This window comes from Chiloscyllium punctatum, chromosome 17, assembly GCF_047496795.1.
Source record: "Chiloscyllium punctatum isolate Juve2018m chromosome 17, sChiPun1.3, whole genome shotgun sequence".
NCBI lineage: Eukaryota > Metazoa > Chordata > Chondrichthyes > Orectolobiformes > Hemiscylliidae > Chiloscyllium > Chiloscyllium punctatum.
The window spans coordinates 7,075,419-7,101,453 of record NC_092755.1 but is presented as its reverse complement, the minus strand read 5'-3'; the positions used below and the strand labels follow the sequence as shown (position 1 = coordinate 7,101,453).

The following is a 26,035-nucleotide window of genomic DNA, read 5'->3' as shown; positions in this document are numbered from 1 at the left end:
CATCAGTAACAGTCACAAGAAAGGGAGTACTAAGGCCCATCAGAAAGGGTTACATCAGTAACAGTCACAAGAAAGGGAGTACAAAGGCCCATCAGAAAGGGTTACATCAGTAACAGTCACAAGAAAGGGAGTACTAAGGCTCATCAGAAAGGGTTACATCAGTAACAGTCACAAGAAAGGGAATACAAAGGCCCATCAGAAAGGGTTACATCAGTAACAGTCACAAGAAAGGGAGTACTAAGGCTCATCAGAAAGGGTTACATCAGTAACAGTCACAAGAAAGGGAGTACAAAGGCCCATCAGAAAGGGTTACATCAGTAACAGTCACAAGAAAGGGAATACAAAGGCTCATCAGAAAGGGTTACATCAGTAACAGTCACAAGAAAGGGAGTACAAAGGCTCATCAGAAAGGGTTACATTCGTAACAGTCACAAGAAAGGGAGTACAAAGGCTCATCAGAAAGGGTTACATCAGTAACAGTCACAAGAAAGGGAGTACAAAGGCTCATCAGAAAGGGTTACATCAGTAACAGTCACAAGAAAGGGAGTACTAAGGCCCATCAGAAAGGGTTACATCAGTAACAGTCACAAGAAAGGGAATACAAAGGCCCATCAGAAAGGGTTACATCAGTAACAGTCACAAGAAAGGGAGTACTAAGGCTCATCAGAAAGGGTTACATCAGTAACAGTCACAAGAAAGGGAGTACTAAGGCTCATCAGAAAGGGTTACATCAGTAACAGTCACAAGAAAGGGAATACAAAGGCTCATCAGAAAGGGTTACATCAGTAACAGTCACAAGAAAGGAAATACAAAGGCCCATCAGAAAGGGTTACATCAGTAACAGTCACAAGAAAGGGAGTACAAAGGCTCATCAGAAAGGGTTACATCAGTAACAGTCACAAGAAAGGGAGTACAAAGGCTCATCAGAAAGGGTAGGTAACCATTCTGAGTAAGGAACTAATAAAAGCAAAACAAATGGGCTTCAAACAACTGGGAAGCTACGAATTCTTCCAACCACAACCATCTCAAAGATATCAAAGTAAAAAGGAAAATCCATCAATAATTGTCTCAGTTACACGCTGATAAACTGAAGTAATCTCACTGTTAGAGTCAGCAACAGGACAGATTGTAGATTGGGAATTCAGAGACCTTGATAAGCAGATCAGGAAAATCAAGGGGGTCCACAATTCATTCACTTAACCTGGAAAAGAGAGATAAAGCAATGACACAGATATTTATGATCAGGGACTTTCAGACTTAATGTTTATTCAATGGCACACTTAGAGATTTCACAAAACATATTGGGCTGCTTGGCGTGAGAAAGATGTGATTATTCTCACCTTCACCAGAGTGACGGCAGCGCTGTAGAAAATACTCAGGAAGAACAAGGTGATGAACGTGGAAGCAGTTGTCCAGATGTTGCTGTTATCGTCCTCATAGTCTTCAATCCAAGTGCGATCTATTGAATCTATGAATATAAAGCCGAGAGAACACATTTAGATTGTTTATTGATCCAGATCGATCTATCTGCATCCAATTCATGTAATTAGAGACCATTTCATCTTCATAAAGCAGTCAGGTATTTCTCAAATGTGACTCTTATCTGTATCTATTAGTGCATTATTGACTCTCAGCAAGAAATTACAAATACTAACTGCACATGTTCTTTCTTCATTGTCCATGTCAGAACGTTTTAAATTATTTTTCTTTCAATCTATTATTTAAGGATATTATTATTTGAGGAATGCTGATAACTAATGATTATTTTAATTGAATCATTATATTTTAAATATAGGCTGTGACAGCACTTTAGTTGAAAATTGTGGCCATCACTGAATAAAAGTTCAAATGTGATTCTCATCTTTATGTATTGGTGACCAATTGCTTGGCAAATCATGAATATAAGTGACATCACAGTCAGGACATTGCTTCATATTTTTGTTTGTAGGATCTGTACATTGAGGAATAAGTGTTTGTACATGTGTCCCTTAATTTATTTGATCTACTGCTTGGTGTGTTTGGTTTTCCTTCAATGTTTGTGTATGTGGTTATGAGAGTCTCTTACTTCACTCTTGCCCATGTTGGAGTCTGTGCGTGAATAAACATATTCCTGTTCTTTTACTGCTGGTGTGCTCATGTGTTTGTGTACCTAAATTTTGGTCTTTTCACATTGTGTCAGCATCATCATGCTAATATGCCACTTCGTTGCTGCCTATGCTTATCTTGTAATTTATTTGTGAGTGTTCACTTTTCATTAGTGCTATCTAAAATGTGTGGTTATGTGTCTGTTTCAGATCCTACCTACATTAGGTTATTTTCATGTTCATGCTTAATAAATGTTAGCATGCAATGTTATGTTTTGATGGATGTTTATCTTTATATGATGATGTTTGCTTGTGTGACAATCTTTCCCAAACCATCTCCTGAGAAGCTTGTTTGTGTTACTGTTTGTGGATGCTTGCTGATGCTTGTGCCCATTATCCTTATTTAATAAACACCCCTCTATTTGTTGATCTATGCACTTGTGTGTCTGCATGTGAGACTCTGAATTTGTGTGTACGTCTGATATTGTATCCATGCTGATCAATGTGGTTTAAAAATAACGAATTAAGCTGCCTCTGTCATTGTATGTTTGTGATTCTGAAAATGGGAAAATTATGATATTAATATTTATCTCTGTGCACTTATGTGCCTGTGTGAGTTGACAAGTGGGAGGACATTTTTTGGAATTTGTATCTGTGTTCATGCGTGTATGTCTGTACGCATTGTGCTGTATGAATGTAAATGTATTTGTGTGTTACCATGTGTCTATGTTTCTCATGGTTATGTGTGAGTACCCCTGTTCATTTGTGCAAATGATTTTCATTCGGTGTATGTGAGTTTTTGTATGAGCTTAGAGAGTGTTCAAGTGCCACTTGCATGTGTGGCTCTGTGTGAGTATGCATGTGTGACATCTTATCTATATGCACATTTGAGTGTGCACATAAATATGTGTCTTTAGGTGAGAGCTCGTATATGTGTCATTACGAGTGTATTTGTGATCATCTCTCTGTATCTGTTCTTATACCAGACTGCAATTTTTATTATTCTAATTTATTGTTCTAATTTTAATGGATTGCCCATAATTAGATCTGACCTTGGTGTTGTAGGAAACATTTCCCATCGTCATGGAGAGATAAGTGTTTTATGAGCAACACTTCTGTTGCAGTGATAGAATTTCTGTCTCTGAGAGAAAAGTCTTGAGTTCAAATCCCCACTGCCCCAGAGATAACATTTCTGAATATATTTATTAGAAAATGTCGACTTGTGTTCTGTATGTGAAACAAAATGATATCAGGTATTCGAATACCAGAATTGATCCCATGTGCTCCAGAAAACTGAGACAAACCTATGGAATTCAAACTGGGACGATGCAAACACCAGTTTTGGATTATGGGAATCAATGTTAATCATTTGTTAACAGAGCCAAGCATGTCCAACATGCTTCAAAGGTATTATTTTGGAGGGAAATGTTAAATCTTTGGACAGTAAGCAAGACGCTGACAGTTCCTGTTAGCAACTGGGTTACATTACAGAGGACATCTTCCATGAAAACTCTTCACAGGGAGCAAGAGGACAGACCATTCATCATTCCCCTCCCCTCTGCTTCACGACAACTTATCTGTTGATTCTCTTTGGTGTGAAAGTGAAGATACATTCTGTCAACTCATGCGCTGGTGCAAGTTCCCCAGAAACAAAGGTTACATTCAAACTGTTCTGCACTATTTACGATTGGTATGTTCCAATCAAATTTAATTTTTACGTGTCTTAAATTTACATTTCCAATTGGTGCAATGTGGCAGTTTAAAACTGACATGAATTTTGTAAGAGTGTCCAATCGGGGGAATCAAGAACACCAAGTTCAAAACTCGTGCTCTACCCTTGACATAAAATGGACATTGTCAGATTTTGTCACAAAGGGATTTAGGATGGATAAGGTATTTGGCGGAATCCTGCAATGAGTGAGCTTTACTCTGTCTCGAACCCAGGGTGTATCTGAGCAGAGAACATTAACTGCACAAGACACTTGTCCTAGACCTGTTAATAATCCACTTTAACTACACAGATGGAATGGAAGTCAGGGTGGGAAACAATTAATTCAGTATTTAACTCACAACTGGAGGGAAAAAAAAACACTTCTATTACTTCTGTTGAATTATTAAATGCAACTTTGAGATTTTTATTGACATGAATTAACAGTGTCCATCAGTGCAAGCGAAATGTTTACAAAACTTGGTTTACCGCTGGATTTATCGACTGTTCTGTTGATGATCTTCAGTGGAATCGCTTCATGTCCCACCACACAGGAGTAAGAAGCACCGCTGGCCCACTCCTCCGCTGTAATGGATAACAGGCTGTACATGAAGAAGGAGATGTTGTCACTCTCCGCCATCACCTCAGTGTTCTTGTAGTTACTGGGATTCACCGGCTTGTCATTGTTTGTCCACTTGACGAAGATCTCTCGGGGGGAGAAACCTCTCACTAAACAGGTGAGGGAGAGAAACCTCTGAGCGGAGATTTCTTCTGTTGGTGGCAGGAGGACCGACACTGATGGCTCCAGTGGATTAATCACTGCAAAATATTTGAGACAAATATAAATCAACCAAAAAATGCTGAACCAATATCACAATTTCACTAAATATTAAAATATGCCATGTTTAATTTGGGATTTATTCACTTCCGTTTACTAAAGGAGCAGAATGGTAGACATTCTGTCCAGTAAAAAAGGTCGAGTTTAATGTGAAAGTTGCCTCCATGTTTCCAGCCCACAACAAGGACATTCTGTCCAACTGTCATTGCTGATGGTGACGTCACAACCCAGGCTTCTTCCCACTTTATCTGACTGAATCAGAATACAATATCCTTTGGTCCATCTTTTTCTTAATCAGCTACCCAGCTATCCTGCCTTCAGATGCATCATTAATACTCCCAACGGTGTTTGTTCATTACCAATCACAGCCTGACATTGATGTAACTGGATCTGGATTACACATGGGATCCTTTGTGTTTTAATCTCACCGCTCACCTTTCTCCTTGTGGATGGAGTCTCTCAGCGGAGTCGGTAGATTCTGATGGTACACCACACATTCAAAAGTAACGCCACTCAGCCAGGCTTCAGTAGAAATGTCTAATTTGCTGATCACGCTGTCGGGATTCTGTCCAGGCTGGTCAGCAATCTCTGTTTTCAGAGGCTTCTTTTCTTGTTTCCAGGTCACGTTGACTCCAGAAGGAAAATTGGACACAACGCAGGTTAACGTCACCGTCGCCTCCAGTAAGACTTGTTCTACTGGCGGTGGGAGGATTTTAACGGTGTTAGGATGGCACTCGGTATCTTCTATGAAACAAAAATCAAAGTTAATGAAAAATGCCCCTTTATGATACAAACAGTCAATCTTCAGATTACTTCTTCACAGGGTGAAGACACCACCTTCAAAATGGCAACTCCAACTATTGCTGAAACGATGCTTACTGTTGTTGATGTATTTTGATTTGTGAAAGCATTTGTGATTACCTATAACATACCCTGTGTAAGTACTCCTAAAGAACACTGGCTTTGTAACAAGTGAAACCTGAAAAAAAATAAAATAATCGAAGATACCATCATGTAACCCATGGAATTACCTTTCTTTCAGAGTCTGTCTCTCACTTAACACCATCTATTGATACTTGTGACAAGAGTAATCTCAATATAATGAGTTCATTTCCATGTTCATAACCCTTAGGTGCAAATGCTGCTGGTCATGCTGACTGCCAAATCACATCCTACATTTTAGACAAATTATAATAAATAATAATTATTCTCTTTGCAGAGTTCTAAAGTGTTACAGGAGCGGTGAACAGCCATGGAAATTCTGTTCATTATATTTAACGTGATCAAAAATACTTTGCGTTATTGGTGTGATGTCATTCTCTACTTTATGTCATTGTTCCTCGTGAGCTGTGTTTGGAGTAGATCGGAAAACAAGACATTGAGTACAGTATTGGATATCGAGAAGGACACCCATCTCCTTAAGTCTTTCCCTCCATTCAGTTTGTTCGTAACTGGTCTGGACTTTCACTTTATTTACCAAGGTGCGTTTTTTAATTTCTTCATAGAGCAGGGGAGAAAAAAACAAACAAAAGCGTCTTAAATTAATCTACAAACGCGATGGAAATGTGCACTAGTTTTATAGACATCCACTACTCACTGTGTAAACATCACTACCCCAAACCAGGCTAAATCAGCCTGTCTCGAGTTCCTAGTTCATTCATCCCTATTGGACCGTTCTTACCAGAATTTATTCTCCTGCCTCATCCACTAATTACAGAGAGCATCTTAAAGAAGCTCATTGAGATCACGTTTATCCCAGTTGATGTGATACCCACTTGGTCTGGGGTCTGATCCCATAAGTGAAGTTAAGGAGTTCAGTACCAGATAAAAATCGATGTCGTACAATGTCCAAGACCAACAGGTCATTCCTGAGCAGGGAATGAAGCATTGAACGCATTTTGATTTATTTTCAAGTAAGGGTCACTGCATATTTTAACCACATCTTTTTGAGACCACAACATCATAAGATAGAGGATCAGAATAAGGCTGTACGGCCAATCCAGAGTTTAGATCAGAATGATGCTGGAAAAGCACAGCAGGTCAGGCAGCATCCGACGAGCAGGAAAATCGATGTTTCGGGCTACAGCCATTCTACTGTCTTCTCTAAACAAGAGCCGATCTATCTCTGGATTGAATACACACAATGGCCTGGCCTCCACAGCCCTCTGCAGCAACAAGTTCCACAGCCTCATCACCCTCTGGCTGAAGACATTTCTCCTCACATCTCAGTTCGAAACGGTGCCCCTTTGACCCTGAGATTGTGCCCTTGGGTCCTAGTCTGGCCTACCAGTCAAAACATCTATTCCACGTTCACTCGACCTCAGTCTCTCAGTATTTTCTATGTTTCAATCAGATATCTCTCCAATATCCCCCCTCCACCCCCAAGCTTATCCTTGAAGCGGCCCTCTGAACGCCTCTCCCAGCATGGTCAGGCAATAAACTATTTAACAAAGCTCACTGTCTATATATCTATCTTCAACAGAGAGGAAACATGCTTTTCTGACTTGCCAAAATGTTGAGTCATGAGCGATGCTAATGTAACACTCAAACTGAAATGCAATATGTGGCATGTTGGGAAATGAGAAGCTGTACCGTACTGTTTACTACGCCTGATAAATGAGCGTGTTTGATTCACATCAGAGTTCAGAATGATTTGTAGCTCTCTCAGTGTGTGTCTCTTACCCTGGAGTGCGGTGATGTTTTTACTTTGAATGTTCTCTCCATGAGTGACCTGGCAGGTATAGACTGCACTGTTGAACCATTCACCATAAGGGACCATCAGCCGACTCATCACTGAGAAGTTCCCGTTTGCCTCACACACAGGAGACGTGAAGAAGCCAGAATCCAAGGGTCGGCCATTTTTCAACCAACTCACGGAGATTGACTTCGGATGGAAATCGATGATTGAACAGACGACGGTTGCAAACTTGCTGCTTGTGATTTCTTCACTGGAGCTCACGGTTAGGAGAAGAGTTGGTGGGAGAATACCTAGATCAATAGGAAACACATCGCATAAATTATCTGACGAATTTCAGAACAAATACAATCAGTTCTCATATATCAAGGTTTCTTGTGGTTAATTGATACAAGAATCATAATTGTGCAGAGTGCTGGAGAAGCTGGGATCCACACAGAAAGATCAGCAGGACAATGTGAAAGGCTAAAATTATAGGGCACAGCAAGGGAGTCAAGGAGGCATAGAAACTATAGGCCGGTAACATCAAAAGGGAGATAGCAATGTTGGATGGTATTCATTTTAATGACAGAGTCTGATGAACAAGGCAGACAAATTACCGGCATAAATGAGGAAATGATGCGGTTGCTATCACGGAGACATATTGAGAGTCAGGCAGGAGTGGGCTATTCAATATTCCAGGATTTAGTGCCTTCAGGCGAGACAGGCAAAGATGGAAAAGGATGAGGGCTGGGGGTGTGCAATGCAGAATGTTGCTTCTGTCGCAATTCTGACAAGGGTATTTTAGGTTGTCAAGAGAAATGAAACCATGGATACCTCCTCGAACAAAGGCAAATGGACAGTACTTCAAAACCAAAATACAGCAAACATAACTACTGGGAGAGCACGATAGACCTTACTAGCGGTCCAAAAGAGCAAGTGAACATACATGGGCAAATTTCAGAGAAATGTAAATTAAATAGGGGAGTGAGAAAAGAGGTTTTTAACTTCCTCAGCTTAGGCTTGGATATTCATTTTGTCAAAAATTTAGAGGGAGCAGAATTCTGAAAATGCCCCCAGGAGAATATTTTAACAAAGTATGTGTTTAATATTGAGAATTTTAATCCAGACCTTGCAAGAGAGGGGTGAATCTGGACTTAACTTTAGGGAATGAAGTCGACCCAGTGGGTAAAACCTCAATGGTGGAGCACTGTGCAGACAGTGATCGTAAATCAGTTGGATTTCAGATTGTACTGTAAAGGAATAGAAATTGGCCCAAAGTTCTGAAAAAGGGAAGGACAATTTTAGTAAGATCAGGTAATGACTTGACCAGAGTGGACGAGAAGCTGACACTTATTGGTAAATCTGAGTCAGAGCAGTGTGACACATTTAAGAGAGAGATAAGAAAATCACAGGGAGGACATTTCCCAGGAAGCCACTGAGTGGGGCCAAGAATGCAGTGGGCTCGAGACATTGACAATGAAGAGTAGGGAGATGATACTGGAACTTAATAGAACACTGGTTAGGCCATACTGAAGCGTTGTATGCATGTTATCAAAGGAATGTGATTACACTGAAGGCAGTATTGATGAGATTTGCCAGGATCTTGCCTGGGTTGGAGGGTTTCAGTTATGAAACTAGTTTAGATACACAGGGGTTTTCCTGGGAGCAGAGGAGAATTAGGGAGAAGATTATCATGATGTCTCGAATTATTTTAGGCATAGACAGGGTCAACTGGATGAAACCTTTCCCCTTGATGGAGAGATCAATGCCTCAGGGGCACAGGGTGAAGGTAAGGCCAGGAGCTTCCAAGTGGATCTCAGGGGAAAACAAAATCAAACAGAGGGTGGTGTTAGCCTGGAGCTCAGCACCTATAAGTCATGTAGAGACTGAGCCCCTCATAATAAGTATGAAGTATTGCGATGCATCCTTGCAAGGGCAAGTCACACAAGGCAATGGATCAGCTGCTGGCACATGAGACTGGAATAGTTAGGTGGCTGTTATTGATAGGCGTGAACTGGATGGATCAAAGGGCCTTTTTCCTGTGCTGTATAAGGTGATTCTGTGAAAACGGTTATAAATAATGCCTTGTTCATATTAATCCCAGATGCTCTGTTTATCTCAGTTCCCACAACACGTACCTGAACATGGCATTTCTTTGCTCTTGTGTGACCCGCTGTGTTGAACCTCACAGTAGATTTTGCTGGGGCAATCTGCCGCTGACCCGGGCAGGGTTAACTGGCTGCTCAGGGTGTAGGTTCCCTTCTTGTTTCTCACTGATGGGTAAGTCTTAAATCCATTCGTGATTAACTCCCCACCTTTCTTCCAGGTTACCTTGGTGACGTCAGGGGAATAGTCCATCGCCAAACAACCAAAGGTCGCAGAACCAGTGTCGTGCTCCTGACAGGAGGAGACCAGGCCATAAAGCGTGGGGGGAGATGGTGTCTCTACAATAGAATGACCAATTGAGCAAGTTAGTTTCTGTTCATTTGACCTTATCAGTTACTCAAATGTATCCTCAGCTGTAAACGTTTGCCAGTCTGCTCCCACTGAGTCTACAGCATAACGGGAGTTTATTTTTGTTTCCTACCAGTTACTGATCACGATCATTTGTTCCTTCTTTAGAAACATGCCCTCGACCTTGACCATTGCCATATAATTTAGGAAGAAGAACATTCTGATCCCACCCCAGTAACTTTGAAGATCTCACCAACTGACACTTTCACTGGATTGCTGTGAAGAGCAAAGACATTTCACAAAATACAAACCAAGGAAATGCAGATTCATCGAAATTCTACAGTGTGTGCAAACAGGCCATTTGGCCCAACAAGTCCACACCCACCCTCTGAAAAGTAACCCATCCAGACCTATTCCCCTACCCTATTATGCTACAGTTAACCCTGACTCATGCACCTAACCTCCCAATCACTGAACACAACATTTGCAATTCCCCCAGCTTGCACATCTTTGGACTGTGGGAGGAAACGCACACAGACATGGGGAGAAAGTGCCAACTCCACACAGACAGTCACCCAAGGCTGGAATGGACCCCGAGTCCCTGGCACTGTGAGGCAGCAGCGCTAACCACGGAACCAGCGTGCTGTCCCACGAGATACCGTGCTGCTGGAAATACCCAACCGCTGGCAGTACCCCCGGAGAGAAATCAGAGTGAATCATAGAACATAGAACATTACAGTGCAATACAGGCCCTTTGGCCCTCGATGTTGCGCCACCCTGTCATACTAATCTGAAGCCCATCCCACCTACGTCTGTATGCCTAGGTAAAAACAATGACTACAGATGCTGGAAATCCGATTCTGGATTAGTGGTGCTGGAAGAGCACAGCAGTTCAGGCAGCATCCAAGCCTGTCCAATGATGACTTAATCTTGGCGAATCTACTACCATTGCAGGCAAAGCATTCCATTCCCTTACTACTCAATGAGTAAAGAAACTACCTCTGACATCTGTCTTATACCTATCTCCCCTCACTTTAAAGTTGTGTCCCCTCGTGTTTGCTGGAAATCAGGTCCAGTGAGCCTTCCTCACTTATCAATGCAAGGCAGAATGTTCTCTCTGGGAGGAAGGTCACTGCAGCAGCAGCACAGGCAGGAGCTGAGCACTGGGACAGGGAGGAGGGCTGTCACGGCTGAACTCCTGCCAATTGTCTGGAAGTTGAAACATCTAATTTACAATTATCTGAATTCTGGAGGCCTCTGAAAAATGGAGGACCGTTAAGGTTCAGAGACTTTGGAGTGTTACAGCTGAGTATTTACGTAAATATGATTTGAGAAATGAACTGGTAATCTTTAACTTTAATAACTATCAAATTGACACACAGTTCACCACCAAACCTCATCTTTCAGACTAACCACTGCACTTACTCTGTCTAGACCTAAATGTCCACTCACATTGACAAACCCTACCCATTCATGCCCGGAACACACAACCCCTATCACACAAAACACATCCAAGGCAATCCATATTGGTAGTGTAGCTGAGAAGAGAGATCTCGGTGTCTATGTACATAGATCCCTAAAAGTTGCCAGCCAGTTTGATAAGAGTTATTTAGAAGGCATACTTTATGTTGGCTTTCATCAATAGAGGGACTGAGTTTCAGAATCACGAGGTTAGGCTGCAGCTGTACAAAACTCTGGTGTGGCAGCACTTGGGAGTATTGTGTACTATTCTGGTCACCACATTATAGAGAGAATGTGGAAGCTTTGGAAGAGATCAGAGGAGGTTTACCAGGATGTTGTCTGGTATGGACGGAAGGTTTAATGAGGAAAGGATGAGGGTCTTGAGACTGTTTTTGTTTGAGAGAAGAAGATTGAGAGGTGACTTAATTGAGACATAAAAGATAAACAGAGGGTGGACAGTGAAAGTCTTTTTCCTTGAATAGTGATGGCTAGCAGGAGAGGACATAGATGATAGATGTCAGAGGTTGTTTCTTTACTCAGAGAGGAGTAGGGGCATGGAGCGCACTGCCTGCAACAATAGTACACTCGCCAACTTTAAGGGCATTTAAAGGTCATTGGATAAATATATGGATGAAAATGGAATAGTATAGGACAGATAGGCTTCAGATTAGTTCCACAGGTCAGCGCAACCTTGAGGGCTGAAGGGCCTGTATTGCACTGTAATGTTCAATATTCTATATTCCAGAAGGACATATGATCTCAATTCCTTTCACTCATTTACACTCCTGCCGCCCTGCACCTGGCCCATGGTGAATCTGGCCCTGACTGGACCTGGCACCATCATTTTCACAACCTCTGACAAAAGCCCACTACCCAAGACATGACCTCAGCCCTTGATCACTGACCTCTCATCTTACCCAAGTCAACCTGTGCACATTGCATCCTCGCTCCTTTCGCATCTGTGCTTTACAACCTACCATTTTGCCAGACTCCGAGCTTTGCATTTTGACAACACGTCCACCTGTCACTTCATTACAGTGACCTTCCACCCTGAAACATCCTGGCACTCTGCCCACCTCTACACTAACCAGCCTGGCATCCTTCCCACCTCTCTATAAACCTGTCTGGCAAAGACAGACCTCCTGCATTTCAGCTCAAACTACCCCTCACCTACCAAGCACAATTCAAACAAATTATCCTGTGACCATTACCATTTACCTTGATGCCACCTTGCCTGACAGAGTGCATGCAAGCTTACCCAGCAGCCAGCCAACACCTCACAGCCTACCAGCCCAAACTCTCCCACATGCCCAATCTAGCCCCTCACTTGCTCACCACCTTCCAACTTTGAGCCTGCTCCAACATAAAGTCAGAGAGTCATAAAGTCGTACAGCACAGAAACAGTTCCTTTGGTCCAGCTCATCCATGCTGACCAGAGTTCCCAAATTAAACTCATTCCACTTGCCTGCCTTTGACCCATATCCATCCAGACATATCCTGTTCCTTTAGCTGTTCAAATGTCTTCTAAATGTTGGACCTATCTCTGCATTTACCACTTCCTCTGGCAGTTCATTCCAATGTTTTGGACAGTTACAACACGAAGCCCTAACTCCTGCACTCAGTGCCCTGACCAATGAAGGTACATATGCAAAACACCTTCAACACACTAGGTACTTGAGACAACGCTTTCAAGAATCTATGAGTCTGAACCCTCAGGTTCCTCAGTGTTCAACATCACTGTCCAATGCCCTACCATTAACCCTGTAAGACTCTATGAGTCTGGACCCTCAGGGCCCTGTGTTTAAACATCACTATCCAATGCCCTACCATTAACCCTGTAAGACTCTATGAGTCTGGACCCTCAGGGCCCTGTGTTTAAACATCACTATCCAGTGCCCTACCATTAACCCTGTAAGACTCTATGAGTCTGGACCCTCAAGGCCCTGTGTTTAAACATCACTATCCAATGCCCTACCATTAACCCTGTAAGTTGTGACCTGATTTATCTTCTCAAAAAGCAACACGTCGTATTCATTTAAATTAAACTCCATCTGCCACTCCTCAGCCCATTGGCCCAGCTGATCAAGATCTCATTGTACGTTTAGATAACTTTCACTGCCAATTATACCACCAATGTTGGCATTACATGCAAACTTACAAACCTACAAACCATGTCCCATTCAATGTTTTCATGGCTTTCAACCAATATTGTAGCCTGTTTCCCTTTCTCCCACATATCTGTAGCACTTTTTTAAAGATTGAAGGAATCTATCTCCTTATTGAAATCATTTAATGTTTTATCCTCAATCAATTTCTGTGGTGGAGAATTCCAAAGGTTCACCATTCTTTTGCTGAATAGTAAACAATCAGGTTCAATGTTATCGAGTGTTGGAAAGATTGGTGAGCAGCAAGATTAATGATGATCCCATGAATGGAATAGCCTTCTAGAGGGGCCAAGGTGCCTTCTTCAGCTTCCATTTTGCATGCTGTCATGTCTCTTCGGCAGCATGTTCCAAAATTGTGACCCTTGAGGATAAGGGCGCACATGTATGTAAATGCTTCTCCTGAAAGCTTTCCTCCAAATCAGACTTCAACTTGACTCTCAACTATTTCCCTGCCCGATTCCTCTTCCTCAATCACAGCCATGGGACTCACTTCCTAACAGCGCTGTGAATGTGCTAGTACCACACCAACTTCAGCAATTCAAATAGACTGATGACAACTGGTTTCTCAAGGCAATATAAAAAGTCTGACACTTCCACACCGGTCTAGAGATTCAAACAACCACTGGAAGAATTGTAAATAATTTGAGGCACTTGTGTGTCTACACAAGATGACATGGTTTCCTTTTGTGTGATTTGACTGTGTTTTCACTAAAGGAACAGAGCTATTTCTTAATCATATAATAGGAATCAAGCATCCCTCATTTTTAGCAAGGCAATCACACATTATATTTCTTTATTCCAGGGAAGTATAGTGTTAACTGAATGAAATATGATGATTGGGATGTTTCAATTGGAAATAGTCAGAGATTTAAAGTTTACTTTCATGAGCAATTAATTCCAGCCTCATTGTTTCACAGTACTTTGTTTACTGAATCAGTAAATCTGGGATAGTTTTTGCTTGTTAATCAAAGGTGTTAAAGAGTTTTAGCCAAAGGGAGACCTGCGGATTTAGCTCACAGATGCTCCATGATCTAAGTAAGTGGTGGAACAGCTCGAGGGGCTGAGTGCCCTCCTCTTGCTCCTACCTTCCTATCATTGTGTCATTCATTAAACTAGCACTGGTGGTGAACACTTTTTATTAAAATATTTCAACAAATTAATTATTTCACTCATGCTTTAAAAATAATTCTGTTGAGTATTTGGAACGAGATCATTGACATTCTCTATTTGAGTGATCAAAATAACTTCCACCCAATTACAGCAGCCACTGCACCCTGGAATGGGTTGTTACTTCATAATAGTTTCTTGTGAAACTCCAGCTCGAGATCAGGGTGCTCAAATTCAATGATTCTCTGATCTTTCATATCTCTGAACATTCGCAATTTGTTCAAATGCATCTGTTCTCTGAAGAACGTGTTTAATCGAACAGAACTTTTTTCAATGAAACAACAAACTTTAAATGCTAGAAAACCAAAATAAAAGACAGAAATTTCTGAAGAAACTCAGCAGGTCTAGCAGCTCCTGTGGAGAGAAGGCAAGGTTAACCTTTCACATCCAGAGACCCCCTCTTCACCAAATTGTTTTCATGTTTTTGACACAAGAGCTCACACCTGTTGAGATAAACAGCGATTACGTTGGCTTGACTCCTGCTGGAGAAAGGATTCTTAGCAGAGGGACTGGATGGTCGGAGATAGCAATTGAAGACCATCTGAAAAGCTATCTCCATCTGCTGCAAGTATTGGATTCAGCGGAACTCCCACCGTACTGAACAATCAAATTCAGCTACAGCACTGGTTTAATATAAAGTAAAAACAGCCGAAGGATCATCTCATCAAATGTGCTTCGAAAATGATTCAATCTGGATTAGTTATAAATTATATTGTTAGAACAGCAAGTCAAAAGCTGGGATTTCTTTGAGCACTTACTCCATTAACACCATCTAGCGATGCCCAAAGGCTTGTGAACAAATATTGATCTGGAAAAAGCTGCTAACTGCCAAAATTCTGTTTAATATCTAAGAGACACAAGTCAGGACAGCGATCGAATAGATTTCACTGGCCTCTGTGAGTGGAATTCCAACAAACACCCAAACATCTCAATCTGCTTTCTTGCACTGAAGTAACCTGATAAGAGATGGTGTTACATACCTCTCTAACAGGTTGTAAGTGAACACAGGCCACCTGGCACAGAATCAGGAACACTACTACAACATCACAACAGACCTGAACACAATGAGCTCGACACTATCACAGAGAACACAGCCCACCTGTTTGACAGTACATAAACCATGTTAGTTATTAACACCTTCCAACAACCAGGAATTGTTCCAGAATGTTTGTACAATGAAAGTAACATTTCAACATTTATCCAAGAATACTTTGATAGCAGCTCCAAATTGTTCAAACTCTATGGGAACTACAGAGGAATAAAACTAGGAATTGTATTGCCATCAATTCACTGTCACTGGATTCCAACCTCGAACCCCCTTCCTCTTTCCCCTGTGAATGTTGCTGCACCAGCTGGTCTACTTAGTCCGAAAAAGATTAAAATGTTTTGAAGTGTAATATGACCGTTGCCAGTGACATTAAAAGCTGATAACAGGTTTTCAAATAATAAGATGCAAAAATTCTGATTCTACATTGTGCCACGAAACATGTCCTGCATAACTGAGGCACAAAGAAAGTATACAGCATATTTCCATCTGCCTCGCTCAATCAAATATCTCTTGTTGCCAACAACCAATTTCAAAACTCTTGCTATCTGCCTTTTGTTCCTGAAACGTTCGTTCTGATTGGAACAACTTAGTCAGGGCTCTCAATTCTGAGGTACCTAATCGAATATTGTATTTCTGGCTGATAAAAATGGTTTTGAAGCGCGAGATGAAATTGAACTGTCTGAGATTCAGGGATCCGAATTGGACAATTTACAAATGGTCAGGACCGTTGACAAGTTAGTCAGAGATAGCACTGAAACAAACTGTACAACAGACTTAATCCTAGAGGATACATTGCTCAACTCCTCACGTCAAATATATTCACTGTACTTGAACATTCATCAGAGGAACTAACCAGTGGATTAATGTGAACGAGAATGTGTTCACAATGAACATAAATAACCACTGAGTTAATAAACTTAATAAGTCATTGTATTTAATAAAATGATTGAGGTGGGAAATATCGCCAATTAAAGCACAGATCCGGAGGCAATGGATTATTCTCTAAATTATTTTTACATTTTTTTTCAGATTAGATTACTTACAGTGTGGAAACAGGCCCTTCGGCCCAACAAGTCCACACCGCCCCGCCGAAGCGTAACCCACCCATACCCCTACATCTACATCTACCCCTTACCTAACACTACGGGCAATTTAGCATGGCCAATTCACCTGACCTGCACATCTTTGGACTGTGGGAGGAAACCGGAGCACCCGGAGGAAACCCACGCAGACACGGGGAGAATGTGCAAACTCCACACAGTCAGTCGCCTGAGGCGGGAATTGAACCCGGGTCTCCGGCGCTGCGAGGCAGCAGTGCTAACCACTGTGCCACCGTGCCGCCCAAAACGTTCCTTGAACTGGGGAGATTTTGCATGCACTGCATAAAGTCAATACTGCATTTCAGTGTGGAAAGCATTTCTGTTGAAGGAATCAGGGCAAGGTCATTTTCTTGTTTACTGCTTTTAATGAACGAAAATGTTTAAAAAGGTATGAATTGAAAACATGCTTCTGTCTGCAGTTGCCCGCTTTAACAGATGTCTAAGTAAATGTGGGCACTGCTGCCTCACAGATCCAGGTACCCAGGCTCGGTTCCAGCCTTGGGTGACTGCCGATGTGGAGTTTACACAATCTCCCCTGTGTCTGTCTGGGTTTCCTCCCACAATCCAAAGATGTGCAGGTCAGGTGAACTGGTCATGCTATATTGTCCATAGTGTTAGGTGCATTAGTCAGGGGTAAATATAGGGTAGGGGGAATGGGTCTGGGTGGGTTACTCTTCAGACGGTCGGTGTGGACTTGTTGGGCCAAATGGCCCGATACATACTGCAGGAAATCTAATCTAAACGATTGTAACACTTAACAAATGTGAGCAGATTCCTTTGGATCGCTACATTGCAATAAATCAGTCAAGTATATTAATTAAAATAAATATTACTCTATTTTCAGTGTCTGAATAAACAATGTGCTCCGTTATCCTCTAGTTCATGTCTTCTGCAAATTTGTGAACTCTGCATACGTCTGAACACATCGATATAAAATGAATTCTCTGTGTTTGCAGCAAGTACTCCCATGGTTTTAAGAGTAGAGTTCCTACAGTATGGAAACAGGCCATTTGGCCCAACAATTCCACACTGACCCTCTGAACAGTAAGTAGCCCAACCAGACCCATTCCCCCTAATTTATATTTACCCCTGACTAATGCACTCTAACCTAGTCATCCCTGAACACTATGGCTGTGCTAAATTGCACAAATCACCTGACCTGCGCATCTTTTGGACTGTGGTAGGAAACCAGAGCGCCCGAAGGAAACCCACGCAGACACAGGGAGAATGTGCAAACTCTACACAGGCAGTCACCAGAGGGTGGAATCGAATTTGGGATCCTGACGCTGTGAGGCAGCAGTGCCAACCACTGAGCCACCATGCTGCCCTGCGAGTTCATGGGTGAATTATTTTAATTAATCCAAAATTTGTCCTTGGTCACATAATTCACTATAGCAGTTGTTTCCGAAAGAATGACTCTTCAGTTGATATTTTTTTGTAAAATGTAACTATTTAATTAAAATGCACAGATTGGGAACACATAAAGCACTGTGCAGATTAAATAATTCAGTTAATGTTTTATTTTTATTCTGCAAATCCAGTTTAAATCAGGGACATAACAATGAATTAACTCAAGTTACGTATGAAACTGATCAAAGCAGTGAAACTGATCTGTTCTTCATAGAATTGTGCAGAATTTCCAAATGATCTTTGCCAATGATCTTTTCCAGTCAGAAAAATATGTATGTAGTGTACAGCGGAATTGAAAGGTGTTTCTTGATCAATTATAACACTGTCATGGCATTTTTGCTCAAGAGCAAGAACTATTAGAACATTAGATTTTTGAAATGCTATTTATATTTCTCTATGACTTGTAAACTGTTTAAAGACAGACCTTGTGATTGAACTAGATAGTGGAGTTCTGAATTTGGATTGGAAAGCATGGATTAGATTAATCCTTAATTATTACTTTTAAGTAAAAATGGCGCCTGTAGGTATCTGTTTTCCCTTCATTTCTAAAACCTTTGCGATTTGCCTTTCACTTAATAATAGGCTTTATGAAATTTCAACTCGCATGCTGATTGCATTGAATGAGGAACCTGGAGCGGTTCACTGTCACCAACCGTGTTAACATTGCAAAAACAATGTTGAAACCAGAAACGGTTTCCCAAATATAACACATTTAATGTTACCCAAGCACAGTCCTTCCTCAACAGATGAACGATCACCAGATCACAACATGGTGTGTTTGCAGCAGAACTGGCTCTGCAAACATTTTCAACAGAACCAAGAACATGATGTAACCTCACACAAAAAAACAAACTGAAGTCTAACAAAGCTGCTCAGAATCAAGCAAACTAATGATTAAATTGAATAGAAATAACAAGTCATAACAGCAACCTTGTTTGTGAGGGGACTTAACACTTAAAGCTGTAACATTTCTGGCAACAGTTCAATTTATTTCCAACCTGCACACCCTTCTTGATCATGACAATCCTGTGCAGCACACAGTAGAGCGGTTGAAGGCATATATTGATTAATCACTTCATGGTCAAAACAAAATTACTGAATGGACAAATATTATCGCATTATAATTTTAAGTTAGTTTCAATTACATAATCTGTTCAATTCTGCAGTTTCAGATTTTAGTCCCAAATTTTATTTTGAATGAGGCTACTCAAAACAAAATTCAGTTAGCTTCCAATTAGAACTGAGTTCTTTTTTTAAAAATTCAATGCATTAAAAACTTATTTTTTTCATTTCTCACACTTCTGGGTTTCTGCCTTAAGTTGGTTTTCAGACGGTTACAAATGGATGTAATGTTTTCAATCAAGCAGAGAAAAATGTGTCATATAAGTTGAACAAATGCAGAAATGATTCATGAGAAACAATAGAACTTCACAAATATTGGTAATGAACAGTAATCCAGAGAGACAATCTCCTCACCAGAAAGAAAACACCAATTACAGAAAGCATGAAAACGCTGATCAATTCCACAAATTGAATAAGAATTCAATCAACTCAATTCAACAGAATCAAGGAAAATAAAATCAGAATCCAATCAACTCAAAACAACAGATTTGAATGAAACATAATCAGAATCCAACCAATTCACTTCAACAGAATCAAATAAAACAATTTCAAATACCAATCAACACACTTCAACAAAACCAAGTAAAAACAAAGCCAAAATCCAATCAACTCAATTCAACAGAATCAAGTAAAACAACTCAGAATCTAATCAACAAATTGCAATATAGCACCGCAAGAAAATTTTATGACAGTTTCTAACCTGCTTGTCATCAACAAAATAAATGAGAAAATATAATCATGGTAAGAACATATATTCAAGAAATGAATAATGATATTTTAGCATATTTTAATCATGTTTGGTAATGTCTCAAACATCTTTGAATTCTTAGCGTTTGTTGTTGACAATAAAACTCACAGTCAGTGTGTCACTGACATTAAACATTATTTATAGTTGACTGTTTAAGAGACAATAGTGCTTCAAGTAACCCAACCACATAGAATGCCCATCTGATCAAAAAAAAAGAGATACACGGAGCAACTGACGCCATCATCACCATTTTAGCTGTTTGCTGAGCCTTAACTGAAGTCTATAATCAGTCTGAACAAAAATCAATCCGAACCAAACCAAACTCAGCACAGAATCTGAGTTTCATTTAATTCAGAAATTAGTCACATGAATAGAAAGTTTTTAAAAAGTTACGAAGAAAGTTCATAGTTCTTACCTGAAGTCACTGTCACCATGGTCCCTTGGCCCCAGTAATCAAGATAGTCACAGTGTTACATTCTCTGGACTGGGTCACACAATAACTAGCTCTGCATAAAACAAATCAAAAATTTACCATCATTTTAAATTTTCAGAACCACAGGCAAAAATAAAGTCACAATAAATCTTCATCACATAATTGCGCTAGTGAATTCTGATCATTCTTGATAAATTTTAATACTGTTTTATACTTCACAGAGTAACACATGAGCTGATTCTCAAAATCCCCAAATGGTGTATCGATAATTACCCAACACTTTTACAAATTAAATAGTGATACTGGCATTAAACCCCACAGAATTAATACTGCACTGCAAGTTAAGACGATTTGAAGAAGTAATCACTGACTAGTTTCAAACAATGGAGGCTGAATAGGTTTTTGTATTGATCATAATTGCAGTGTCACTCCAGTTATATCACTGTGAGACATGTTGTGTCAAATACTATGACAGACTGTAAACTGTAAAATGCAGATAATTTCTTCACTTCCTGGAAAGCAGTGATTCAGACTCCTCTAAGAATGATTTGGTGCATTATTTCTGCTTTTACTCTTCATTGTATTTTGAAAACTTGGAATACTTTTCCAGGTTTGGTCTGCATTTAACTTGACAATCAACACGAAGAAGGTAGAAAAAAATTATACATTTGTACAAACTAGCACGACTGGATTGTGTTTAAATTGCATCTCACATTATTTCTCGCTCCTGCTATGGTAGAAATCACCAATTTGAGATAATCACTTGTCAGTGGTTATTGTATGAGGATGTCGCTGTGCACAACACTGTGACCCACTGTAGTATCACAATGATGTAGACCAGTACACTCATTCTCTGTTCTTTACTCTAGGTCTCAATTTTCATTTGAAAGAGCCATTTCGTACTGATCATGTTTAGAATTAATGGCATTGTTGACATCACAATTAGCAGTGATTTCCTGAGCTGTTAGATATATTAAAACTAACATTTTGTCCGAGCATTTAATTGATGGAAGTGTTAGCAGTACATACGACATGCCCAAAACATTGTCCCATTGTGTCACCAGTTTGCTAATTTAAATGGTACATTTCCTCTTTGATAGTTTTGTAAGAGGCAGCCTGAGGTCTGCTTCAGATCGCAGTTGGTATAATTGCATTTAAAACTCGTACTGACCGTCAGTTTATGATGGAATTGACAAAATGTTCCGTCGAGCTGTTTTTGAACGGGTCCAGCCCTGGTTCCTCTCGCTGTGGTCTCCTGCACAGTAATAGATGGCGGTGTCTTCGATCTTCAGGTTCCCCATGTCCAACGCGAAAATGTTGTTTGAATTGTCTTTGGACGCAGTAAATCGATTCTTAATCGCTGGTGCATAGTTACTGTTGGATGAACTATCGTACCAAAGCAGCCACTCCAGACCCTGTCCGGGAACCTGTCGGACCCAGCTCATGGAGCTGCTGCTAAGATCGAAGCCGCTGGTTTTACAGGTCAGTTTCAGGCTGCCTCCGGGACGGCCAGTCTCTGCCTCTGGCTGGGTCAAAACAATCTCCGACTGGACACCTTCAAAAAAGAAAACAAATAAACCATGAGCATTAATACAGATTAAATGATGGCTGAGTCTTTTACATTCCTGCGGTAGACTAACATTGAGACAGTGACAAAGACAGACTTCAACAAAAAACACTCACATGATAAGAAAGTAAGGAATAAACTGAGAAAAATTGTCGACACAATCATTCTGATAACTTGTGGGAAGCGGTTCTGTCAAGATCGTTCTAAACAGAGCCGACCCAGGAGTGTTGAATTACGGTCTAGTGCCCAGGATTTATATGGCCATCGGAAAGGGGCAGGATCACAGCTTCCGCCTGTTGGTTTCCTGCTGGAGGCTCAGACTGGATCCTGGTCTCAGCTTGTACAGCCCGAACACATGGGATCATTTATTTACGAGGTTACGCTGAAACATGGACATATACACATCTTGGGATATTTATTTTGCTGAATAGCTTCTTTGGGAGTGTTTTTATTTAAATGGTGGAAGTAAAATTGAGTAGCTTCAGGTGTGTTTCACATGATAGTTGCAAGTATTTTGTTTAAAAAAAACAAATTCATTCGGATGTTAGCTCCCTTTATTTCTACATTAATTCACAAGCAGATAAAACTAAAATCAAAGTTCAAACATATTACCAGCTAGTAAAACAATTGAGCTTGTTTTCCCAGGACACTGCCAGTCTCTGTCCCACTACAAAATAACATGTAATTCATACTAAACATTTCAAAATTCAATTTAGACAACTGAACTTAGAGCTTGTCCAAAGTGATTATATTTAGAATATTCAATTAGAAGTTAACTCCCTTTAATTCTACATTCCACCACAAGCAGATAAAGCTAAAAAGAACTTCAATAATATATTAACCAACAAAATTAGTGACTTTATTTTTGCTGTCAAAGTCGCTCTCACTTTACAAAATAACATACCATTTCTAATCTGCGTTTCTAAATTCAGTTTAGGCAACCTAATATGGAGCATGTCTAAAGTGATTATGTTCAGAATGTGAGTGTGTGTCACTAAACAGTTTGGACTCGGAGATTAAAAGCACCTCCTTACATTGCAGAATGTCTCTCCCTGCATCTTTTTTTTCAAATTGCTCCGACCCTAAAATGCATAGTAAAGGAAAGCTGTGTGCCTGAGAAACAAAAAAATGAGTTGGCAGTGATACATAACACCTAGGTAAACTTTTGAAAGAGCATCTAATGAACTAGAACAGGACAGTCCATACGTCCATATCTAACAGTCTGGGTGCATCAGGAATGTTTGATTAAATTAGAGAGTATTACAATAATCATTACCACGGATGGAGGTTATAAACAGTACATGTCTCTGCTCACTGATAGCTCTGACAGGGGCAGATAACTCATAAAAATCAGTAAAAATTCGCTGTTACACTCAGTTTTAATGAGATGCATGAATCCGAGAATGGTGTAACAAGTGATGTGAGTTTGAACCAATTCAAGTTTGCTAATTTACTTTGAGATGATAACAAATGTTACTGCAATGTGGGATTTTGGATCCATTAACTTCATATTCAGGAGCTTTAAAGATACTCAATAAACAGGCTGAACTAACCAGAACGTCACTGCATTCAATGTCCTGTTTTCTGACAGTCATACAGTGAATGCTGTATTCAGTGACTTTCCTTTTTAAAGAAGAAATGCCAAGTGAAATGTATCCATTGTAAGTAAATGGGAAAATATCGTTTGTTTGGTAGGATTTTACTTTAGTTTATTCATTTTCCCTTTAATCAGCCAGATACAATAGTTGGCAGCAATTAAACTGACTGCCGAAGGGGTCCTTGAGTTTCCAGTTTCATTTACTGGAAACAGGTGGAGTTTCTGCAGTGGATCAAAGTTTTTTGTCTCACTGTTGACCAGTTGGTGGAAAGCAAACTGCAAACCATAACCACCGCCTCCTCAGAAACAAATCGACTCAGCAACAATGCTGGAGGAAAGTTTATTTTTCAGTTATGTAACTTGGAGAACTAGTCACTCCTCTCATTGAAAGAAATATTCACAGAGTCTCAGACACAACCTTAACATCAACAGTTCATTCGAGGATCACTACAGCACTGTTTAATATTGAGAAAAATTGATAAATAGTCAGAGTCATGTTGTGATACAGCATGGTTCCAGACCCTTCGGTCCAACCAGTCCATGCCAGTCATAATCCCAAACTAAACTAATCCCACCTGTGTGTACTTGGCCCATATCCTTCCAAACATTTGATATTCATTTACTTATCCAAATGTCTTCTCAAGGTTGTAAGATCATCCCACACAAAAACCATTCTCATTGTAAAAAGTTGTCTCTGATATGTTTTTTAAAATTTTTCTCCTCTCATTGTAAAAACATGTTCCCTATTGTTGAAATCCCACACCATAGGGAAAATTCACCAATGTCTTAGTCAAAAATTGAAAACAATCCCAGCTCCAAACACTTTCAAAATATCACTATGGATCTTCCTCGAGTCCAAAATAAGATTGTCCCCTTTGATCAATGATTTGTAAAATTTACTCGTGTATCTACTGTGATAGACGTTTTCAAATAACTTCTTAAATGCAAATGGTTCACATCAATCGGATTAAAGTAACATTTCGTGCACTACCCCACACAAAAAAAAGAACTAGTTTGTTAACATGATTTGCTCTGAGGAAGTCTACGATGGATTCTTTTATCAAACAAAATCATTTCCACTGTTGTGAGCGCTCGTCTATCTTCTGTGCAATGGTCTGAATTTTAAGTTGTGTCTGACTGCAGATGAAACTGGCTGATCTGGGTAAAAGTACAGTTTGTGCCTTTCACATTGTTAATGTATATTGCTGACTTTAGGTGTTGTCCCAGGCATCGTCTGGCACCATTAATTAGACCATTAATTTCCACATCACTAGCCAGATTATCAGGTGGAGTTTATTGATATGGAATATTTTTGAAACGAAAGCTTCGTACATTTCCAGTATGAATCATGTCAATTAGAGCCATTCACCTTTCCACTCATGGCTTGATAAACTTATATGAGGTCGCCCCCCCGAACTCTCACCCTCCAGTGATAAAGGTTCCAGTCTATCTGGATTTCCAATGGTGGTTCTGTTCCCTCACATTCTGCTGTTTAAGATCCTCCTGCCACCCCAGGTCCACAGACAGTGTCCCTTGATACCAATTCAAAGAAATGAAAGGAACTTGTCCCACCATATTTTTCAATTTTCTTTGGCTTCAAACACCATCAAAAATAAATGTTTGTGTCATTGCTGATTTATGGGAGAATGCCGTGTACACAATATCTGCTGAAATACCTGCCATACCATCCTGAATCTGGTTCGCAGGTTCATCTGTTGCTCACAGACGCAACCAGACATCAGGGAACAATGAACATCGCCCACACCCAACTCTCCACCATTCCCCTCTGTAGTTTGCACTTTGTGAAATCCGTGTTGTCAATAATAATTTAAAAGAAAGTTTCTTTTTTAAACTTTCTTAATTCATGTTGCTGATCTTGGCTGAATAAAGGTATGTTGCTGTCAGCATTTCTGGGGAACATGTCTGCACTTTTTTCATGTCAGTTTATATTAAGACAAGAATTGTCAAAATGTCCTGAGAAACAACGTTTAGAAATGGGCCTATTAGCTCCTCAGGGCTGTACCAACTGTTTGAATATTGATACAGTTCTGCCCCTACTTTTTCCCCATAAGCCAGGATTTACAGCATTGGAGATCATATCTATGTTGATAATGGATTAGACCCTACACAATGTTCCCGAATGTTTACAGTGCTATCACCTGCAGGGTTATGGACAACATGCTATAAATTGGGTCTTGGCTGGAAGGCTCTGTCTTCACGTGATACAGGTGCGATGGGCGAAGTGATCTCTCTCTGTCGTGAAAACTTCCTACTACTCTAAATTCATCTTTCCTACTTTGTCTCGTTCAGAGGCTCTTCATACCAGAAATATTCCAAGCATTCGTTTCAATGAGATCAATACATTCCACCTGATAGTCTGGCTTGTGATGTGGAAATTAATGGTCTAATTAATGGTGCCAGACAACATCACTTTATTCAACTAAAGTCAGCAATAT

The 26,035-nt window shown here is 40.3% G+C and overlaps 2 gene segments (V, D, J or C); both read right to left on the bottom strand.

The window, feature by feature from the left end:
* Positions 1–898: 898 nt before the first annotated feature.
* On the bottom strand, positions 899–21,605 carry LOC140487724 (Ig heavy chain C region, membrane-bound form-like). The segment is given in 8 exon segments: positions 899–1,201; positions 1,341–1,468; positions 4,282–4,611; positions 5,066–5,374; positions 7,313–7,618; positions 9,446–9,751; positions 20,398–20,488; positions 21,587–21,605. Coding segments are annotated over 7 exon segments (1,407 nt in total).
* On the bottom strand, positions 21,593–22,222 carry LOC140487725 (Ig heavy chain V region-like). The segment is given in 2 exon segments: positions 21,593–21,970; positions 22,099–22,222. Coding segments are annotated over 2 exon segments (426 nt in total).
* Between the last annotated feature and the right edge of the window lie 3,813 nt (positions 22,223–26,035).